This window comes from Pholcus phalangioides, unplaced genomic scaffold (assembly GCF_987345545.1).
Source record: "Pholcus phalangioides strain wild (caught in Gottingen) unplaced genomic scaffold, Ppha-v1.0 ptg000040l_1, whole genome shotgun sequence".
Lineage (NCBI taxonomy): Eukaryota > Metazoa > Arthropoda > Arachnida > Araneae > Pholcidae > Pholcus > Pholcus phalangioides.
This window is the reverse complement of record NW_028301626.1, coordinates 6217990-6241220: the sequence shown is the minus strand read 5'-3', so window position 1 is coordinate 6241220 and position 23231 is coordinate 6217990. Positions and strand designations below refer to the sequence as shown.

Sequence of the window (23231 nt, the reverse complement as noted above, 5' to 3'; positions counted from 1 at the left end):
GGAGTCGTTCTAGACCAGTCTGAACAGGATTGCAGCATGGGCAAATGAATGGAGCATGACGTTTAGCGTTGATAAGTGCATGGTCGCTCATTTTGGTTCGAACAACCCACGGTTCTCTTACGAGTTGAATGTTGTCACTATCCCGGATGCAACTAGGGTCACCGATTTGGGAATTCTCATTGACGAGCGGCTTAGGTTTTCTGAACATTGTTCAGCGGTGGTCAAAAAATCGAATAGAATGCTTGGTCTCATTTTCAAAAAAAAGGTCTCTTCGCGTTCTCCTAAAGTCATTCTTCCGCTTTTTCAAGGCTTAGTTCGTTCGGGACTGGAGTATGCTGTAAGGTTTCGGAGACCATACCTACAGAGGGACATAGACTTAGTTGAAGGGGTGCAGAGAAGAGCTACGCGTGTCCTTATTGGCACGCAGGGCTTGAGTTATGAAGAGAGACTTTATGTTTTGAATATGTTTACATTGGATGAACGCAGGTGTCGAGGAGATATGATCGAAGTGTTCAAAATTTTTAATGGGATGGATAGGATGGACCATGAACTTTTAGTACATCGCCAATCGACTGCTTTTACAAGGGGACACCAGTATCGATTGGTGAGGGACAATGCAAGGTTATGGTGTGGCAGGGAATTTTTCTCTAATAGGGTTGTTAATAAATGGAATAGCTTACCGCCGGAGGTAGTAAATTGTAACACAATTGACACGTTTAAAAAGAAATACGATAAACATGTTGGGGTAAATCGAGAAGCTATCCATACTTAAAATTAGACAACCATAAGTATTCTTTATGGGCATTGTATAATATTTTATCACGTGTATATATTGCTTATAATTTGTGCTAATTGCATTTTTAATTGGGTTGCTGTTTTTTTTAAATATGACATCCATATTTTTATGGGCATCTTTTTATCAGCCACCTCGTTGGGCATTTTGTCTGTTGTGGCGTTGTATTTGTATTTGTATTCTCAGCCTACTTTTACCAGCCGCAATATCCGTTATCTCGTCCCTCATAAATGGAGCACGCTAAAAAATACGTCATCGTTCCGGCAGATAGACATTTGAACGCTGTTGAACAAGTTGCTAAGCAAGTTAGATGGTGATATCAACATTGTCCTCAAAAGAAAAGGTCTAAGAGACGATGAAAAAGCGAAACAGTATTTGCAGGTATTGCAAAGGTACCTAGCGATCACAGAAAATACGAATACTGAAATTTTAGGGGAAAAGAAAGAAGAAGATATAAGACCCGATTTCGAGAACATGATCATACGAAAAGCCGCTCCGAGTCAGAAGAAAAGAGCTAGAGAACTGGTTGACACCATGAAAGTGAACAACAGACAGCTGTTTTGGAATGAGGACGGCGAACTTGTTCAAAATGGCGTTGTGGTCCCGGGAACCAATATCGTGGAACTCATAAGACATAATCTGAGAAAGAAGAAATTTGGAAAAGTACCTAGAGCAAACGAAGCATTCAAAAATTCCGTTGAACAAATAATGTCTCCTCAATGGTTATGCCTGTAACTTTTTTTAGAAGCAATAAAGAATGTGAAAATTCAAAAACCTGTGCTCTTTTTTCTAGTATATATTCTCACACGATATAATTATACTCTCATTTGCTAATGAACAGAGCTAAGAAACAGATGTGTTTTCGCGATAACGTATCAATATTCGTAGTTGGAGGCGAGGATAGAAGAGGGCTTTGGGTCGAGGATGCGATAAGATTTAGGAAGAGAATATCCGATTTTGAAAAAAATATGGACAAATATACAAGTCCCTCCGAACCGGCCAGTTTTGACGGAATCAACGCGTTTCACAGGCGTCTTAGAGAAACCGGAAAAAACGTAACTTTGAAAGATGTCAAAGAATTATTGCAGGGTAACGAAGCATATTCATTGCACAAACCATCCAGAAAGAATTTTAAGAGAAATCGGGTGATAGTGGGTGGTATAAACGAACAATTTCAAACCGATTTGGTAGACATGCAGGCCCTGAAGAAGGAAAACAAAGGTATCAAATACATACTTACCTGCATCGATGTTTTATCAAAGTTCGCTTGGGCCATACCGTTGAAAGATAAAACTGGAAAAGAAGTTACCGAAGCGTTCAGAAAAATTTTCAGAGACCGCGTATGCAAGTATTTGCAGACTGATAAAGGTACAGAGTTCAAAAATAAAACTCTACAAACTTATCTAAAATCGATGAATGCCATGCATTTTTCAACAGAAAGCGAGAAAAAAGCCTCTGTTGTCGAGAGGTTCGACAGAACTCTTAAACAAAAAATGTTCAAATATTTCACACATAGAAATACGCACAAATACATAGACGTGTTAAGCCAACTAATGCATAGTTACAACAACACATGGCACCGTAGTATAAAGACTAAACCCGTTTTTGTTACCGAAGAGAATCAATCGGTCGTTTGGAATGAACTGTATAAAGATATCTTGAAACCCGTGAAGTCAAAGTTCAAGTTTGACATCGGAGATACGGTCCGCATAAGTCGCGCAAAAATGGTTTTCGAGAAAGGATATGAGCATAATTGGACTCGTGAAATTTTCACTATTAAAGAGAGACTCGAGCGATTTCCTCCTGTGTGCAGGATAGCCGACTCTGGTGGCGAGATTGTCCATGGTACTTTTTACGAATCTGAATTGCAGAAAGTGAAGCGGAGCGAGTATTATCAAGTAGAAAAAATTCTAAAGAGACGCAAGGTAAGAGGTAGGATGGAGTATTACGTAAAATTTAAAGGCTACGACAGCAAGTTAAACGAGCGCATATAAGTGACAGTGTTCACATAATTATCGGTCACTCAACAAGATGTCGTTCTATGTAACACTTCCCAGCGACAGTTCAGGGTCATACTATCCTGAAATCACTATATCTCATTTTGTCACAAGATTGCCATTTCCAATAAGTTTGACTGGCGAATGGGAATGTGCGCTTTCGGAGATTGTTTATTCTCACACGTGGTACAACATAACCGAAAAAAATCATCTGTTCGGGTTCGATCTTGGTGATGATAAATTGCAAGGAAGAAACGTACCAGTCGGATATTACGAGACAGTCCCAGATCTCTTGAACGGCTTGAAGATACCAGCTTTAAGAAACAAAATACTGTTCAATTACAATGAAAACACCAGGAAAGTGAAAATAACACTAAAAGATGGGGCAAAACTTCTGTTAAAAACTGGCATTGCTGAGTTACTGGGATTTGAACCATCGCTGATCGAAGAAACTACCGAAAGTCCTTACGTTGCTGACACAAACGTGTTTTTTCCAGTTTTGTATATCTATTCCGATATTGTGCAGCCTCAGGTTGTGGGAGATGTGCAAGCTCCACTACTGAGAGTCGTTCGCATGAAAGGAAAAGATAACGAGGTTATAAGCTCTCATTATGATAGACCTCACTATCTCCCTATAGCTCGAAAAGAATTCCAGACTATAGAGATAGAAATTCGAGATAGTTCGGGAAATCACATACCTTTCAGTAGAGGAAAGTCGATTCTGATTCTTCACTTCCGTATGAGACAGCTCTTATAAAAACACTGGTCTTATCGATCCGTTGTCATTTACGAACTAAATACGAAAGATGAAGGTTCCATACCATTGTTGCACTAAACAGTTTGAGGACTACTATGTTCGACAAGCCGGACAAGGCCTGCCGTATTATTCGGGTGTTGTAATGCAGAGAAGATACGGTCTAGGTAGTATATTCGGAAGTCTTTTTAGAGTAGCCATGCCTTTTCTTATAAAAAGAGTGCTAAAACTGTTGGTAGACAGATTTTACGCTCTGGCGCTGATATAGCTGATGACGTAATGAAAGGTGAAAACGTTAAAAGAGCAGCGAAAAGACGAATGGGTGAAGCTGGAAAGATACTGACAGAAAAAGCAGTGGCCAAAACTCGGTCCATGTTTGGAGCGGGACATAAAAGGAAACGCAAGAAGGCGAAACGCATCATTTTAGCCAAACGACCCAGCGGGAACACACACGATATTTTCGATCCGCGATGGCTTTTGTCTTGAAGGATTCTCCTCAACTGGCAAAATCTGAACTCAACCTTTTCACTCTACCCGGAACACAAACTACCATAGAAAGCGGAAAATGGGTCACCTATTACCCGCTTTCAAACGTCTCCGATGGAGGCCCTCTGGAATTTGACATTGGAGGAAGTGGTGATGAGTATCTGGATCTCTCTCAAACGTTAATTCACGTGAAAGCTAAGGTCGTGAAAGGTGATGGGTCTTTTCTAGATAAAAAGAATAAAGTCGCACCCGTGAACCTTTTCTTGCAATCCATGTTTTCCCAGGTTGATGTTTCTCTGAATGACCGTCTGATATCATCTTCCAGTAACACGTACCCCTACAGAGCTATGATAGAAAAACTCTTGAACCACGGTAACGAAAGCAAAACCAGCCAACTGACTACAGAACTCTTTTATAAAGACACTGCCGGAAAAATGAGTGATGTGAACCCGACGTCAAAGGATCCCAATGAGGGTTTAATACAGCGAGCGGCGTTCATCGAAGAAAGTAAGACCGTAGACATGATTGGTTCGATTCACGGGGACATATTTTGTCAACAACGGCTCTTGCTGAATCTCGTTTCTCTAAGAATAAATATGATTCGTAGCAAGTCAGAATTCTGTCTGCTTTCACCAGACAAAAGTGCAAACTTCAAAGTTGTTCTCCGTGACGCATGTTTATACATAAGACACGTCAAAGTGTCTCCTGGTGTGCTTGTAGGACATGCGAAAGCTCTAAGTCATACTTCAACCAAGTATCCGATAGACAGAGTAGTGTGTGAAGTTTACTCGCTACATCAGGGAAGCATGTCGTGGGTTCAAGACAGTGTCGTCGTTGGACAACTACCCAAAAGAGTGGTAGTCGGAATAGTAGACGACGACGCTTTTTCGGGATCGTATAGCAAGTCGCCGTTCGAGTTTAAACATTACGACCTTAACTTCATAGCCGCGTATACTGACGGACAGCCAGTTCCTTTCAAACCTCTAGAGCCTCAATATGATCAAGGATTATATGTTAGAGCGTATCATAGTTTGTTTTTGGGGGCTGAAAAAGCCTGTCAAGACAGGGGTATAGATATCTCTAGAAGTGAGTTCCCATTGGGATACGCTATCTACGCCTTTGATCTGAGCGCCGATCTCTGCCAAGGCGATCATTTCAATCTGATCAGACACGGCAACCTACGACTGGAAACAAAGTTTAAAGCTCCGCTCGTCCAACCAGTTTCCGTCATTGTCTACTTGGAGTTCGACAACGTCATAGAAATAAATCAGGCACGAAACATCCTCTACGATTTCAGCAGTTAAATACGTACTCATCTCAGATAAAAACAATTTTAGAACGCGAAACACCATATTTCATCGATGTGTTTCCATGTGACATGCTACCCGTGCATATTCAAACCTATCCGGCGTCTTTAGTTGTGAACGCGGATGAGCACACAGAACCTGGTTCTCACTGGATGGCAATCAACATTCCGGACAAGAACACCTTGGAATTTTTCGATTCATACGGACAGAAGCCAGAGACTTACGGAAAAGAAATTGCATCATTTACAAGAAGATATAAAAACATTTTATGGAACTCGACTCCTCTACAATCACCTACCTCCAATGTATGTGGACAATACGCTATGTTCTTTGTTATACAGAGAAGTAGAAATGTAGCTTTAGAAAGAATTGTTAAGAAACTAAACAGGAAAGGAAATGATTTTGCTGTTTATCAATATGTAAAGAAAAATTTTGCTGTACGATTATTATTCAAGAAATAAAGTATTTAGTCTAAAAAAAAAATTGTCTGGCGTTGGTTATTTAAAAACAGTACACAAATGAAACACAAGCAATTGAAAATAAGAAAACATTTATTAAATGAGATAAATAATGATTATACAATGAATAAAGATCGATACAAGGCTAATAAGGGTTATACATGAGGGAATAGGGTGTTTGGATAAATCGTCGTTCAGCCTACTTAATCAAATCTGAAATACGAATCGATTTGAAAAAATCTAGATCGATGTAGTCTGCGACACGTATGTCACCAGAAAATTCAATAATTTCATTTTGATCATTGTTTGATATGATAGTGTCCTTGAGTTTGGAAGCGAAATCGTCCAAGTTCATGTATATAAGTGCACGGTAAAAGTCTTTCGTTGAAGCACCGAGGGTGAATTCAAAATCATTTTGATGAGGGGGGTCATATACCGATAATAAATCGGTGTCATTATGCACTAGCAGGGTTATACTAGAAAGTGCGTTATTTTCAGTAAAAATTAAATTGTTCCACTGATCTTCAGACAACACGATACATGTGGAGACACCCTCGACTTTCTCTATGAAAACAGTCTTACAGCGAACGCGCACTTTTACGTGATCGTTAATTGAATTACTCACCGTTGTCGTATGCTAGAGACCGGCGGATCACGTCATCACTGTCACATAATTCCATAAAGTCCTCTTTCGTGAGAGTGATACCATCTTTCGTAGGGTAATATTTTTGTCCATATAGAGCGTATCTTCTCAAATGGCAATATACATCACTTCTAAAATTGCACACCTTTACGTACATCGCATTACCCACTTCATAATGATGCTGAGGCACATCGGATGGTGAAAAAGCACCGTCATCCTATAATAATATATATAAAAAAAAGGGGATATGAGTAAATCTCATCAAATGAAAAGCTCAGAAATAAAACATCATTATGAAATTGTAAAGTTTGAAAATTCGCTTACCTTCACATTTGTCTTTAACTTTTTCATCGGTGGTGGTGAAACATCAGGACCGTTGCACATATTACGGAACGTCAGGCTGACTCTTGCTTCCTTTACCTCAGGGGTGGCAGGAATCCCGTGTGTCCAGAATCGATTCGTTGGCACTTTCATTGTTAGTAGGGAGAGTCATCTTTCTTTGAACATCATCTTTCTTTCAGCTCCAAGTGATACCGTTGCTATCGGATAATCAGCCTCCAGGTCAGATTCATCGTCTCGATGATTCCCGATTCGACGAGTCCCGTCAGCATAGCGGTTGATGAGGACGAAATTGAATAGGCAACCCGTAGCTGCTTGTATAACGTCTCTCACCTCTTGGAGAACTGGCAACCAAGGCTTGGCTGTCAATCTGAGACCACTAAAAGAATACGTAAGTCCGCTATCGCCATAAGCGGCATGCTGTCGTGGTATTGGGAGCTCTTTCCCACAGACGATTTTGAAAAGTTCTGGTGGCAAATACTCGACTTCTAATGTATCTAGGATTTTTTTCGGAGATTTCAGAATTCGAGCCTTGTAGTCCACGTTCAGATCCATCTTATCAGCTACAGAACACGAGCAGAAATGATGAGAAGCACAGACTACGAACAAGGTTTCAAAGAAATGGGGTCGCACTGAGTGAAATCAAGGAACCCTCCCAATTGGACGAGTACGGCCCTGCCCCATTTAGTTTTATTTTGGATTTGAACTCCAATGAGCGTATAGTAATTATCGGGAAGAACAATCACCCCGTGAGAACGGAAATTAGTTGATAACCGCAGAAAACATCCCATGGTCAAGATAACGTCGGAAAGTTTAACGTCTCGACATCCGGGACGTGACATAAAAAATGGCCATCGTGATAGGAAAATAAACACGGGCGACAGGAAGTCTGGTTCGAGATCCGGAAAAAATAACGCCATTTTGAAAATATATCCGACATTTCCCAGACGACAAGTAGTCTGGTTCGAGAGGTGAGTAGGGGCAGAAAGGGGCTTCTGCCCCACCGCAGCCGCCGCAGCCGCAGCCATTCCCCATTCCGCAGCCACCGCATCCTTCTATTCCGCAGCCATCCCCCACTTTTCCGCAGCCAGCACCTGAGTCATTTTCTTCTGTGATAAGAGATCTTAAGGGGTCTTTCTTAAATCAAACTTTAGTGTCTGACATCAAGTCAACGCAGCTGTAATGACGTCAAAGATTTTTCAACGCTGTCCCCATTCCGCAGCCACCGCATCCTTCTATTCCGCAGCCATCCCCCACTTTTCCGCAGCCAGCACCTGAGTCATTTTCTTCTGTGATAAGAGATCTTAAGGGGTCTTTCTTAAATCAAACTTTAGTGTCTGACATCAAGTCAACGCAGCTGTAATGACGTCAAAGATTTTTCAACGCTGTCCCCATTCCGCAGCCACCGCAACCTTCCATTCCGCAGCCATCCCCCCCTTTTCCGCAGCCAGCACCTGAGTCATTTTCTTCTGTGATAAGAGATCTTAAGGGGTCTTTCTTAAATCAAACTTTAGTGTCTGACATCAAGTCAACGCAGCTGTAATGACGTCAAAGATTTTTCAACGCTGTCCCCATTCCGCAGCCACCGCATCCTTCTATTCCGCAGCCATCCCCCACTTTTCCGCAGCCAGCACCTGAGTCATTTTCTTCTGTGATAAGAGATCTTAAGGGGTCTTTCTTAAATCAAACTTTAGTGTCTGACATCAAGTCAACGCAGCTGTAATGACGTCAAAGATTTTTCAACGCTGTCCCCATTCCGCAGCCACCGCAACCTTCCATTCCGCAGCCATCCCCCCCTTTTCCGCAGCCAGCACCTGAGTCATTTTCTTCTGTGATCTTGAGGGGTCTTTCTTAAATCAAACTTTAGTGTCTGATCACTCCCATGACGTCAAAGATTTTTCAACGCTGCCCCCATTCCGCAGCCACCGCAACCTTCTATTCCGCAGCCATACCCCACTTTTCCGCAGCCAGCACCCGAGTCATTTTGTTTAGTGTGATAAGAGAATCACTTCTTTCTTGATTCAGAGGGATCTTTCCTAAATTAAACTTTAGTGTCTGATGTCAGGGGTTGCGTTAGCAAGCTAGATATTTAAATTTCTACCAGGGATCTTTCTCCGTTTTTTAACTTAATTTTTTTTCTGTCGTTATTCTAAGAGGGCTCAATTATTTTGAAATAAAAATTTCCCAAAATTATCGTTTTTATTTTTAGCCACTGTAAGTCGTGTGGGGTCGTTCTTGAATTAAACTTTTTCATATCACCCTAAAAAGTTTTCCCCAAGTCTCAACGATGATGTCACAACACTCCGTGATAGGATTTAGAAGGATCTTTCTTAAATTAACGTTTTTTAACTAACTTTTTTTCAAAGAGGTTTGATGAGGGCTTAAATTATTTTAAAATAAAAAATTATCGGGGTTTTTTTTTTAGCCACTACGATGCAAGTCGTTCCTAAATTAAATTTTTTATGTCACATTTTCTAAGGTTCCAAGTTGTTATTCTAAAAGGGGTCGTCATATATTAAATTATCTTTTGGAATTTCTTATTTCTATCTCAAGTGATGAGATTTTTTTTTTTCAAAGAGGGTGTCATTCCTAAATTATCGTTTGGAATTTTTTTTTTATCCCCATGTTCAAATCTGACTTTCAACCAAATAATGCGATTTTTCACAAGAGGGGACTCGTTCATAAATCAGCTAGTAAAAATGCATGTAAAAAGACTTTAAATCTTACGCAATAAAATATTTGAATAGTAATATATATATATAATCACCACTTTATATTTTTGTATACGTCCTTCCAAATTAACGTTTTCACTAATACCATGATGTCACAACACTCCGTGATGGGGTATTTTTCAAAGAGGGGTTGTATCGTTTGGAAATTTTTTTTTTTTTTTTTGTGAAATTCGTCACAACTCTGACCTCACATCCGTCCCTAATGTTCTATACCTTTTTTCTTTTTTTTTTTAATTTCATGCCCATGACGTCGTCAGGTCATTATTCTGAAATATTTTTTTTTCACAGGGGTCGTTCTTGAATTATCGTTTACGCGTCGTTAAATTATCGTTTGGAAAACTTTTCATTCTGACATGTTTTTTTACCATCGTGTAACTTCTCTTGAAATACGAGTTCGTTTACTTATCTGAGAAAATTTCCCGAGCTGTAAAATAAAAGAGTTACTACAAATGAATTGCAAAGTCTTTTTTACAAATCAAGTTTTCAATTATTCAATATTTTAAATAATTTTCTTCAATCATACATTTCAAATTTTCATAATTAATCAAATAATTCTCCGTGGCGTTATGATTTTCCACTAGAATTTCAGCGATGTCATGAAAGTCAAGGCATGATCGTAATATTTGTAATAATGTTAAGTTATCAAGCAACTGCGTGCCCAGCTGATAGCCCATGGCGCATCCACGACAACTAGATATTTTTTCCCCTACGAAATCATAACTTTTTTTAAACTTCCGACTATAGCAACGGTAATGTAGAACTTGTGTTCATCACTTTAGCTTGATTTTTTCTTTTACGCTAACTCTTCTACTATTTTTTCCAATGACATCCTGTCTAATGTTCTGGGTACAGTAACATAAAGTTAATTTTTGTTGGAAAAACTATAAATTGCGAAAGAAGGAGGGAAAGCTCCAATACAATTCTTCCATCTACCGAGATATCACACTTAGTACGAGAAGAGGTCAAAGAGAAATCGAACTAGCGCAAAAACACTCTTGATCGCTATAGTTCATTCTTTCTTAACAGTCAACCAACAGGTAGACACTTTTTGCTTTCATAAAAAATAATATATATTTTTCACATGCATTTGTTAATCTTGAAGAAACCCCCGCGACGTTTTAGTGATCTCACAGTCAAATAGTGTGATAAGACAAAATATTTTATCCGAATGTATATGATTTCCTGAAGTAACAAAAAAAAATTAAAGGTCATCTTTCAACGAAGAGTCAAGAATCACTTACCATGGTGGATACTCATTCATCGTTTATTGAGAGCATGCAAAAGAGTTAGCTTACAGTGTTTAGTACTAGCTTCAATCTTTTACCTGCAAACTTACGCATTTGTCAACATCGGGAAAAAATAACAGCGAAGAAGAAGATGCTATAGAAACAATAAAATCAAAAATATAGTAATACCAAGAGGCTTTGAAATACTTTTAACATATATTTATTTTTATTGATTATTCTAGATAATTTCTTTGAATCGTATCATCTCCCACCCAACTCAGCATTATCATCACCGCGATTCATTACTGGATCTCCATTTGGATTTACCCACATGTTTCCTCATTCGTAAAACGTTCTGGGTGCAGCTGTGAATCTGATAATATCGGGGTGGTCGCCTTTGATGGCGAACTTGAGATGTCGATTAAAAGAAAGTCACTGGCTGATTCACGATTATTCGCCCAATCTCGAACCCGTTGTTGAGTCTAAAAATGAAACATTTGGGGGAAAAAACCCCTTTTATTTTAAAAATAGATAAATTTAAAGAATAATTTTGCTATTTTTTGAGTTTTCCTACAAAAAAAAATTTCAATTTTAGTGATGAGGATTATATAGACAACCGAAGAAAAAACTTTTATTTTGTTTTATTTTTTTATGTCCTCCTAGTATCACAAAACAGTTTGTGAAACTATGACGTTGAAATTGGATAAATCGTGTCGATCAAAAGACGTCTCGCACTTCGATAGTATGTTTAAAATGTTGATACTAATAGGAAAACAATATTTTGTAGCATCGATTTTATTTTTCTATTGAGCATAAAAAATAGTTTAAACAAAATAATTGAAGAATTGTGTCAGGAATATTATGTTTATTACAACTGACTACATTCGAGACACTTTTAAAAATAGAGCAGTCTGTACAAAACGTATGTTTTTAACTATAATTCAGAGATATTTTTTAGCTGTTACACATTATTTCATCGAAATTAGCTTATTTTTATACTTACGCTGAACATTTTACACTGAAAAACTAATGTATATAGTCATTTTTATACACTACGGGGCTATAGCAGTTGTCAATTCAATGAATTAGAAGTTCTAAGATATGCTAAATATTTTCGGAAATATGTTAATTTTTATGAAACAATACATGAAGTTTGAAAGAAAAGAAATTCAATATTTTATATTTAAACACTTGTAAAATACAACTGAGTATATAGCCAGTTCATTGCAGTTAGTATCACCTGAAAACCACGACTAAAAAATTTCATTAAAATATCGAACATACTTTTGAGAAGATGAGTTTTGCACGCAGTGAAGTAACGAAAAACACGAATCTTCATGAACACGTTTAAAAATTAATTGAGACCTATACTCTGGTTGAATTGACTCAGCTAGAATTTTTTTCATCACTTCATATGTATAAGAATAAAATAGTTGTGTATTTCTATGAAAAAAAAAAAGAAAAGAATCGCTAATTTCCATGATATTCGTCATTTGAAGATAGTCACAACCTTAAGTTCACATCGAGAAACGTTCATAACGTTATATAGATCGCTAATAAATGAGAGATGCACATCACACACTCCTTATTTTTACCTTTAAAATCGAAAACGATGTTAACTCTGTTGGATAATTTTAACCGCTTGATGGGCGTACATATTTAAAATGCAGGTTAAACACAACCCGATAAAATAGACACCACCGATAATTCTTTTCATACTCTTTTAAATTTTCAAGACAAGAGAGGACGGAACTTTTTATAATTAAAGACTAATACAATGTTGTTAGAAAGAAAGTCAAAATTAACAGGAGAACCATATAAAACAATTGTTTTATTTCACAGTAAGAATCGATAAAACGGAATAAATTGAAAACTATATCAATTTTCCTTTTTTTTCTTCGTTAATGAATTTCCCTCCTCAGGAGACCTTTTCATAGATGACTGGGCATTCCCTTCCAAGGTATCACATATCTCATGTTATGCTCTCATTCTATGCTCATTTCAAACTGAGCGAAGTCATTAAGTAAATCACACTCATGCTGCATATTGTAGAAAAGCCTAGAAAAATTCAGCTGAAATGTGAAGAAGAAAATCGCTGTCAAATTGAGGTGAGTATCCCGACACGCTCTCGCTGTTTAAACTCCCAATGACAAGTAACGCGGATAAAAAATGAATACGTACGGAAAATCGTGACGTGGAATACAACAATTTCAATTAGAGTGAAATTGATTCGAAGTATATTTTTGATAAGAAAGTTGCTGTCTTTTGAAAATGTCACTATCTTCATAAATCCGTAATTGTAATAGTTCAACCTCTCATAAGAAAGTCGCAAGCAGACGTGAAAAAAATTCTTCACCTCCATTCTTCAATTGGCATATATGAAGTAGTTGCATATCACACGACACCTGCGAGAACACTATGTATCGATCACATATTCAGAGACCCTCGCGAAGAATGGTAATGAAAATTTTCACAACGTTGAACCTCAGCGTGAAGAAAATTCCTCTTCCGTGCGTCATTCAGGTCACTGTATAGACTTTTTTCCCCTTCACATCTCTGCTTCTACACTCCAAAAACCAATATAGCACACATTTTTTTTAATTAATTTTTTTTTCTGTTTAAAACATTTTTGTTTTTTCAATTTTTTAATATTTTAAACTCTTCCCCAGATCTAGTTCTTACATTTTAACCACTCCCGGAACGCTAAAACTTTAGCTAAAGCACAATGGCCCTGCTGCTTTGGGTGATATGAACATGAAACCAGACTTTTCGAAACATTCATCGGGGAATCCAATAGTATATAGGATGGAAGACCGAATTGTCGTTGCAAAATTTTCGATTTTTCTTCGAATTTCACGAAAATCGTACGATAATTTTCATTTATTCGGACCAAGTCTGCTACAACCATCTCGTACGGGTTAAAACCCAAGTACCACCCAAGGTTGCGTATGTTTCCATACACCCATGAAACCTGGGAGAATTCTCCATCACTTAAATCGTGAACACTAAATGATGCCTTATAAATGTTATGATATGTCTCATCTGTTTCCAAGTTAGAAAAACTTTATTCCTTAACAATAAATTCTCGCGATCTTAACCTATAACACTCAACATCTGACACGCATGCCACAGCAAACAGGAAGAAATTTACTTACTCATAGAGTGTAGAAACAGAGATGGAAAATCTAAATACACTTGTAAGAACTAGATCTGGGGAAGAGTTTAAAATATTAAAAAATTGAAAAAACAAAAATGTTTTAAACAGAAAAAAAAATTAATTAAAAAAAATGTGTGCTATATTGGTTTTTGGAGTGTAGAAGCAGAGATGTGAAGGGGAAAAAAGTCTATACAGTGACCTGAATGACGCACGGAAGAGGAATTTTCTTCACGCTGAGGTTCAACGTTGTGAAAATTTTCATTACCATTCTTCGCGAGGGTCTCTGAATATGTGATCGATACATAGTGTTCTCGCAGGTGTCGTGTGATATGCAACTACTTCATATATGCCAATTGAAGAATGGAGGTGAAGAATTTTTTTCACGTCTGCTTGCGACTTTCTTATGAGAGGTTGAACTATTACAATTACGGATTTATGAAGATAGTGACATTTTCAAAAGACAGCAACTTTCTTATCAAAAATATACTTCGAATCAATTTCACTCTAATTGAAATTGTTGTATTCCACGTCACGATTTTCCGTACGTATTCATTTTTTATCCGCGTTACTTGTCATTGGGAGTTTAAACAGCGAGAGCGTGTCGGGATACTCACCTCAATTTGACAGCGATTTTCTTCTTCACATTTCAGCTGAATTTTTCTAGGCTTTTCTACAATATGCAGCATGAGTGTGATTTACTTAATGACTTCGCTCAGTTTGAAATGAGCATAGAATGAGAGCATAACATGAGATATGTGATACCTTGGAAGGGAATGCCCAGTCATCTATGAAAAGGTCTCCTGAGGAGGGAAATTCATTAACGAAGAAAAAAAAGGAAAATTGATATAGTTTTCAATTTATTCCGTTTTATCGATTCTTACTGTGAAATAAAACAATTGTTTTATATGGTTCTCCTGTTAATTTTGACTTTCTTTCTAACAACATTGTATTAGTCTTTAATTATAAAAAGTTCCGTCCTCTCTTGTCTTGAAAATTTAAAAGAGTATGAAAAGAATTATCGGTGGTGTCTATTTTATCGGGTTGTGTTTAACCTGCATTTTAAATATGTACGCCCATCAAGCGGTTAAAATTATCCAACAGAGTTAACATCGTTTTCGATTTTAAAGGTAAAAATAAGGAGTGTGTGATGTGCATCTCTCATTTATTAGCGATCTATATAACGTTATGAACGTTTCTCGATGTGAACTTAAGGTTGTGACTATCTTCAAATGACGAATATCATGGAAATTAGCGATTCTTTTCTTTTTTTTTTTCATAGAAATACACAACTATTTTATTCTTATACATATGAAGTGATGAAAAAAATTCTAGCTGAGTCAATTCAACCAGAGTATAGGTCTCAATTAATTTTTAAACGTGTTCATGAAGATTCGTGTTTTTCGTTACTTCACTGCGTGCAAAACTCATCTTCTCAAAAGTATGTTCGATATTTTAATGAAATTTTTTAGTCGTGGTTTTCAGGTGATACTAACTGCAATGAACTGGCTATATACTCAGTTGTATTTTACAAGTGTTTAAATATAAAATATTGAATTTCTTTTCTTTCAAACTTCATGTATTGTTTCATAAAAATTAACATATTTCCGAAAATATTTAGCATATCTTAGAACTTCTAATTCATTGAATTGACAACTGCTATAGCCCCGTAGTGTATAAAAATGACTATATACATTAGTTTTTCAGTGTAAAATGTTCAGCGTAAGTATAAAAATAAGCTAATTTCGATGAAATAATGTGTAACAGCTAAAAAATATCTCTGAATTATAGTTAAAAACATACGTTTTGTACAGACTGCTCTATTTTTAAAAGTGTCTCGAATGTAGTCAGTTGTAATAAACATAATATTCCTGACACAATTCTTCAATTATTTTGTTTAAACTATTTTTTATGCTCAATAGAAAAATAAAATCGATGCTACAAAATATTGTTTTCCTATTAGTATCAACATTTTAAACATACTATCGAAGTGCGAGACGTCTTTTGATCGACACGATTTATCCAATTTCAACGTCATAGTTTCACAAACTGTTTTGTGATACTAGGAGGACATAAAAAAATAAAACAAAATAAAAGTTTTTTCTTCGGTTGTCTATATAATCCTCATCACTAAAATTGAAATTTTTTTTTGTAGGAAAACTCAAAAAATAGCAAAATTATTCTTTAAATTTATCTATTTTTAAAATAAAAGGGGTTTTTTCCCCCAAATGTTTCATTTTTAGACTCAACAACGGGTTCGAGATTGGGCGAATAATCGTGAATCAGCCAGTGACTTTCTTTTAATCGACATCTCAAGTTCGCCATCAAAGGCGACCACCCCGATATTATCAGATTCACAGCTGCACCCAGAACGTTTTACGAATGAGGAAACATGTGGGTAAATCCAAATGGAGATCCAGTAATGAATCGCGGTGATGATAATGCTGAGTTGGGTGGGAGATGATACGATTCAAAGAAATTATCTAGAATAATCAATAAAAATAAATATATGTTAAAAGTATTTCAAAGCCTCTTGGTATTACTATATTTTTGATTTTATTGTTTCTATAGCATCTTCTTCTTCGCTGTTATTTTTTCCCGATGTTGACAAATGCGTAAGTTTGCAGGTAAAAGATTGAAGCTAGTACTAAACACTGTAAGCTAACTCTTTTGCATGCTCTCAATAAACGATGAATGAGTATCCACCATGGTAAGTGATTCTTGACTCTTCGTTGAAAGATGACCTTTAATTTTTTTTTGTTACTTCAGGAAATCATATACATTCGGATAAAATATTTTGTCTTATCACACTATTTGACTGTGAGATCACTAAAACGTCGCGGGGGTTTCTTCAAGATTAACAAATGCATGTGAAAAATATATATTATTTTTTATGAAAGCAAAAAGTGTCTACCTGTTGGTTGACTGTTAAGAAAGAATGAACTATAGCGATCAAGAGTGTTTTTGCGCTAGTTCGATTTCTCTTTGACCTCTTCTCGTACTAAGTGTGATATCTCGGTAGATGGAAGAATTGTATTGGAGCTTTCCCTCCTTCTTTCGCAATTTATAGTTTTTCCAACAAAAATTAACTTTATGTTACTGTACCCAGAACATTAGACAGGATGTCATTGGAAAAAATAGTAGAAGAGTTAGCGTAAAAGAAAAAATCAAGCTAAAGTGATGAACACAAGTTCTACATTACCGTTGCTATAGTCGGAAGTTTAAAAAAAGTTATGATTTCGTAGGGGAAAAAATATCTAGTTGTCGTGGATGCGCCATGGGCTATCAGCTGGGCACGCAGTTGCTTGATAACTTAACATTATTACAAATATTACGATCATGCCTTGACTTTCATGACATCGCTGAAATTCTAGTGGAAAATCATAACGCCACGGAGAATTATTTGATTAATTATGAAAATTTGAAATGTATGATTGAAGAAAATTATTTAAAATATTGAATAATTGAAAACTTGATTTGTAAAAAAGACTTTGCAATTCATTTGTAGTAACTCTTTTATTTTACAGCTCGGGAAATTTTCTCAGATAAGTAAACGAACTCGTATTTCAAGAGAAGTTACACGATGGTAAAAAAACATGTCAGAATGAAAAGTTTTCCAAACGATAATTTAACGACGCGTAAACGATAATTCAAGAACGACCCCTGTGAAAAAAAAATATTTCAGAATAATGACCTGACGACGTCATGGGCATGAAATTAAAAAAAAAAAGAAAAAAGGTATAGAACATTAGGGACGGATGTGAGGTCAGAGTTGTGACGAATTTCACAAAAAAAAAAAAAAAAATTTCCAAACGATACAACCCCTCTTTGAAAAATACCCCATCACGGAGTGTTGTGACATCATGGTATTAGTGAAAACGTTAATTTGGAAGGACGTATACAAAAATATAAAGTGGTGATTATATATATATATTACTATTCAAATATTTTATTGCGTAAGATTTAAAGTCTTTTTACATGCATTTTTACTAGCTGATTTATGAACGAGTCCCCTCTTGTGAAAAATCGCATTATTTGGTTGAAAGTCAGATTTGAACATGGGGATAAAAAAAAAATTCCAAACGATAATTTAGGAATGACACCCTCTTTGAAAAAAAAAAATCTCATCACTTGAGATAGAAATAAGAAATTCCAAAAGATAATTTAATATATGACGACCCCTTTTAGAATAACAACTTGGAACCTTAGAAAATGTGACATAAAAAATTTAATTTAGGAACGACTTGCATCGTAGTGGCTAAAAAAAAAACCCCGATAATTTTTTATTTTAAAATAATTTAAGCCCTCATCAAACCTCTTTGAAAAAAAGTTAGTTAAAAAACGTTAATTTAAGAAAGATCCTTCTAAATCCTATCACGGAGTGTTGTGACATCATCGTTGAGACTTGGGGAAAACTTTTTAGGGTGATATGAAAAAGTTTAATTCAAGAACGACCCCACACGACTTACAGTGGCTAAAAATAAAAACGATAATTTTGGGAAATTTTTATTTCAAAATAATTGAGCCCTCTTAGAATAACGACAGAAAAAAAATTAAGTTAAAAAACGGAGAAAGATCCCTGGTAGAAATTTAAATATCTAGCTTGCTAACGCAACCCCTGACATCAGACACTAAAGTTTAATTTAGGAAAGATCCCTCTGAATCAAGAAAGAAGTGATTCTCTTATCACACTAAACAAAATGACTCGGGTGCTGGCTGCGGAAAAGTGGGGTATGGCTGCGGAATAGAAGGTTGCGGTGGCTGCGGAATGGGGGCAGCGTTGAAAAATCTTTGACGTCATGGGAGTGATCAGACACTAAAGTTTGATTTAAGAAAGACCCCTCAAGATCACAGAAGAAAATGACTCAGGTGCTGGCTGCGGAAAAGGGGGGGATGGCTGCGGAATGGAAGGTTGCGGTGGCTGCGGAATGGGGACAGCGTTGAAAAATCTTTGACGTCATTACAGCTGCGTTGACTTGATGTCAGACACTAAAGTTTGATTTAAGAAAGACCCCTTAAGATCTCTTATCACAGAAGAAAATGACTCAGGTGCTGGCTGCGGAAAAGTGGGGGATGGCTGCGGAATAGAAGGATGCGGTGGCTGCGGAATGGGGACAGCGTTGAAAAATCTTTGACGTCATTACAGCTGCGTTGACTTGATGTCAGACACTAAAGTTTGATTTAAGAAAGACCCCTTAAGATCTCTTATCACAGAAGAAAATGACTCAGGTGCTGGCTGCGGAAAAGTGGGGGATGGCTGCGGAATAGAAGGATGCGGTGGCTGCGGAATGGGGACAGCGTTGAAAAATCTTTGACGTCATTACAGCTGCGTTGACTTGATGTCAGACACTAAAGTTTGATTTAAGAAAGACCCCTTAAGATCTCTTATCACAGAAGAAAATGACTCAGGTGCTGGCTGCGGAAAAGTGGGGGATGGCTGCGGAATAGAAGGATGCGGTGGCTGCGGAATGGGGACAGCGTTGAAAAATCTTTGACGTCATTACAGCTGCGTTGACTTGATGTCAGACACTAAAGTTTGATTTAAGAAAGACCCCTTAAGATCTCTTATCACAGAAGAAAATGACTCAGGTGCTGGCTGCGGAAAAGTGGGGGATGGCTGCGGAATAGAAGGATGCGGTGGCTGCGGAATGGGGAATGGCTGCGGCTGCGGCGGCTGCGGTGGGGCAGAAGCCCCTTTCTGCCCCTACTGAGGTGTGAGATCCGGAAAAAATACCGCCATTTTGAAAATATATCGGGCAGGCGACAGGAAGTCTGGCTCGGAAGGTGCGAAATCCGGCTAAAAAAGGAAGTCGGTAAAAAAACGCGCGAAAAAAAAAAAAAAAATCGAAAACATTTCCGGTGGCGCCATCTAGTGGCGGAAATTGGCATTATCGCGGTCAAGCGCCGTGTAGACTACTATCGCGTATTGTGCTGTATTGCGGTGCTTTCCTTATCATGGTACACTACTCATTTTGCAGTATTGCTGATGTTGGTGCATTGCATACAGTAGTGGTGCATTACTTATTGCTGCATTGCCGATGGTGGTACATTGCGTTTTGTGCTGTATTGTGGTGCACTGCATATAGTGGTGGATTGAGTATTGTGCTTTATTGCCGATAGTGGTGCTTTGCGTGTTATGATACACCGTGTAGTGAATCACTATACAGTTAATTTACTGTATTGCTGATATGGTGGTGCATAGCATATAGTGGTGTATCACGTATTTATTGCGATGCATCGAGTATTCTGTTGTATTCATAATGGCAGTGCATTGCTTATCGAAATCAGAATGGGAAACTGGCAATTGAATGGCTTTTGCAATTGCAATTGAAATATTTTGCAGGCATTCGCAGTGTCTGAGGAGTATTTTGCTTTATAATTAAAGTGACGAGTAGTTAGCTCGGGGGTGGGGGTTGGACGCCGTAGGCGTCAGGGGGGCTTTGCCCCCCCCCCCAGTATAAACTACAATATATAGATAATTGTAACAATAACAATATCAATAACAATATAACAACAAGATATAACAATTCATAAATAAACAACAACATGAGAACGTATGGCTTGTATCGCCTCATTTACCTCTGTTCACAACAGATGGTAACCACTGTGCCGACAACTCGATTCGAACCTAGATTCTTATGATGCAAGTCCAGCACGATGCCCACAAGACCGCACATTGGCGTTATTAAAAAACTGCTTCATCCTCTTGATCATTTTTGTCGCACCACCATTTCTGCACACGAGAGGGCTAGTTCAACACCTTCTAGAGCAGAAAGCTACCGCGCGAAGCTCGTGACGCATGGGCGGAGATAGCATCAAAGGTGAAGTCAACTGATCTAATGCATATAAGTATAGATGATTCGACAGCAACATCATCTTGCCCTCTCAGGCTTCCAAGTCTATCTCCACCTATGTCGTGACGTCACTGAAGTCGTCCATTCCACCTACAGTCATTCAATGACTATATACACACTGCAAAAAAAGGTAAAGATTTCGCATACGTCGGCTAGCTGTATCCAATGGCAGGCAACGGATCTCTAGGCAACGGAAATTGGTGACGATTTTACGTAACGGAAGTGGGTGACGTTTTTTGAGTGACGAAAATCGGTTACGTTTTTGTGTTACGGAAGTCGGTTATGATTTTGGGTAAAGTTCTCATTTAACTCTTGCATATCGGGACCCATTTGACCCCTCGGGACTAAGTTATGTGTATGTACCGAGAGGCTGCCACATCCTACAGCAGCGCCCCTAGGATGGGAGTGATGACGGGCTCTCAAACCAGCTCCTTCACGGGCCCCTCTGTGGTTAATTTATAGTGTGAAAGATCAAAAAGTGATAAGAACCGTTCCGGCCCCTGTCAGCCATGCCTTTGTGGCCATGCCGAGAGGTATGTATATGTATAATATACATATGTCACCAGTGCTCCCAACACACAGGGTCGGGGTACCTGGCGGGGCATTTTCACGGGGAAGTAAAAGGGTTTCGTTTCCAGGGGCCTCTTGATGGATCTCATTGATTTCTTGCTGCTTTAACATTGAAAAATTTCCGATAGCGGAAGCCCAAGATATATCCCGTCTGGGGGGCCCCTATAAAAATCTGCGAATTCGGTCCCGAGTAATTGCGTGGGGCGCTGGATTTTATTCGTTGGTAAAATGAATACTAATGAATATTTGCCGGGCCCTCACGGGGGGGGGGGGGGGGGGGATGTCCGATAAGATTCCGAGTCGGGGACCCAGTTTCATTTTGGGGGCCTTGGATGAATCTCATTCTTTTCTAGGGTCAGAGGTAATTTGTTGGGGGGCCTTGGGTTTTATCCGTTAGTAAACTGAATGCAAAAGAAAATTGTTCGTGGCACTCCAGCGGGGATGATATGCTTCCAAGTCAGAGGTCCCATATGTAAATTAACAGATTTCATTTTGGGACCCTGGATGAATCTCATTGTTTTCTGTTGTTTAACATTGTGGATTTGCAACAGCTAAAGCCCGAGATAAATCCAGTCTTTTTTTTTTTTTTTCATACCGAGCACAATTCAGGTCTATCGCCATAGGCAATTTACTACCTAGCGAGTTGTGCCGGAATTGTAAATGTGTGTACCTAACAGTCTCAGTGCGTATCTAGTGTTGTATATGATTTTTCAGTGCTGCCATCTATATCTCAGAAGTGAGTGATGTATAGTGACTGAATATTTGTACTGTTTGTAGGCCTGTTGCTCTCTGTGGCGAGGCTTTTTAACGGGGAGATCGGCTCGCATTTGCGCCTCGAAGTTGGGAACCAACTTCACAGAAAACCAACTTCAGCCGACCACCACTGTGGCGACGGTGGGGCTCGAACCCGGGTCCCCGTGATGCGAGTCCGCCATTATGACCACTCGACCACCACAGCGGCGATAAATCCAGTCTGGGTCCCCCACTAAAAGTCTGCGTATTGGGTCCCCCGCTACTGGATGTGGGAGCGCTGGATTTTATTTGTTGTAAAATTTTTCGTGGCCGTCACAGGGAGGATGTCCGACAAGACTCATTTCGGGTTCCCTTGGTTGATTTTTGTTGTTTAACATTGTAAAATTTGCAACATCGGTAGCCCGAGATTAATCCAGTCTATGGCCCCACTAAAATTCAGCGAATTGGAGTCTGGGGACCCTCATGGAGAAGTTTCCTGGGGGTACTTGATGAATCACATTTCTTTCTCGTTGCTTTATTTTCGCTTCTTCAGTAAGCTGGTGCTTTCACATGTCCCTTTTCATAGCACTCTGATGAAGTGGGACGAAATAAACAAGATATGTTGTGAAGAGGGGGAAATGGGGGTGGGGGCACCCCCCCCCCCAGTTTGAAAATAATTTCAAGATACATATTGAAATAAAAATAATTTCAGAATCAATGAAAGAACCAATTTTTCAGAATAATTGAAAAAAATTATCTGCATATATTAAAATGAAGTAATTTTAGAATTAATGATTGAAATTTATCGCAGAATTAGTAAAAGAAGTAATGTGACGGTAGACAGGGTCGTACGCAGGATCCACCTTTTTTTAGAGAGCACAAAAGGCTTGGGGAGGCACGAAAATTTTCTTCCAGAAACATTTTGAGTCACCACCCTTGAAAACGCATTTAAATTAACAGAAATTGGTTAATATAGCATATAAAGGGTTGGAAAAAATCCTTTCGATATTTTATTTTTTTCACCGAAATATTATTTTTCCCTAATTTCTGGTTGACTTGGGGGGGGGGGGGAGGGGCATGGGTTCCCTGTGGCCCCTCCTCATGCTTACGTCTCTGACGGTCGGTGTGGGGTGTCCGACACTTCGAACATGGAAATCCTTCATTTTCTTTCGATCCAAGAAGACAT

At 38.2% G+C, this 23231-nt stretch overlaps 2 protein-coding genes and 1 pseudogene across 2 annotated transcripts; 1 reads left to right on the top strand and 2 right to left on the bottom strand.

Moving 5' to 3' along the window:
• The first annotated feature begins 4014 nt into the window (after positions 1 to 4014).
• Positions 4015 to 5334, top strand: LOC149065336 (uncharacterized protein F54H12.2-like). The gene has a single exon (XM_089254139.1). It carries the CDS (start codon positions 4015 to 4017, stop codon positions 5332 to 5334), a length of 1320 nt encoding a protein of 439 aa, XP_089110265.1.
• Positions 5335 to 6241: 907 nt separating this feature from the next.
• On the bottom strand, positions 6242 to 7199 carry LOC149065335 (uncharacterized). Its single transcript, XM_089254240.1, has 2 exons — positions 6763 to 7199; positions 6242 to 6655 (listed from the first exon to the last, which is right to left on the bottom strand). The coding sequence occupies exons 1-2, from the start codon at positions 6910 to 6912 to the stop codon at positions 6413 to 6415; spliced, it is 393 nt and encodes a 130-aa protein (XP_089110366.1). The 5' UTR covers positions 6913 to 7199; the 3' UTR covers positions 6242 to 6412.
• Positions 6928 to 7332, bottom strand: LOC149065334 (DNA oxidative demethylase ALKBH2 pseudogene; annotated as a pseudogene).
• Between the last annotated feature and the right edge of the window lie 15899 nt (positions 7333 to 23231).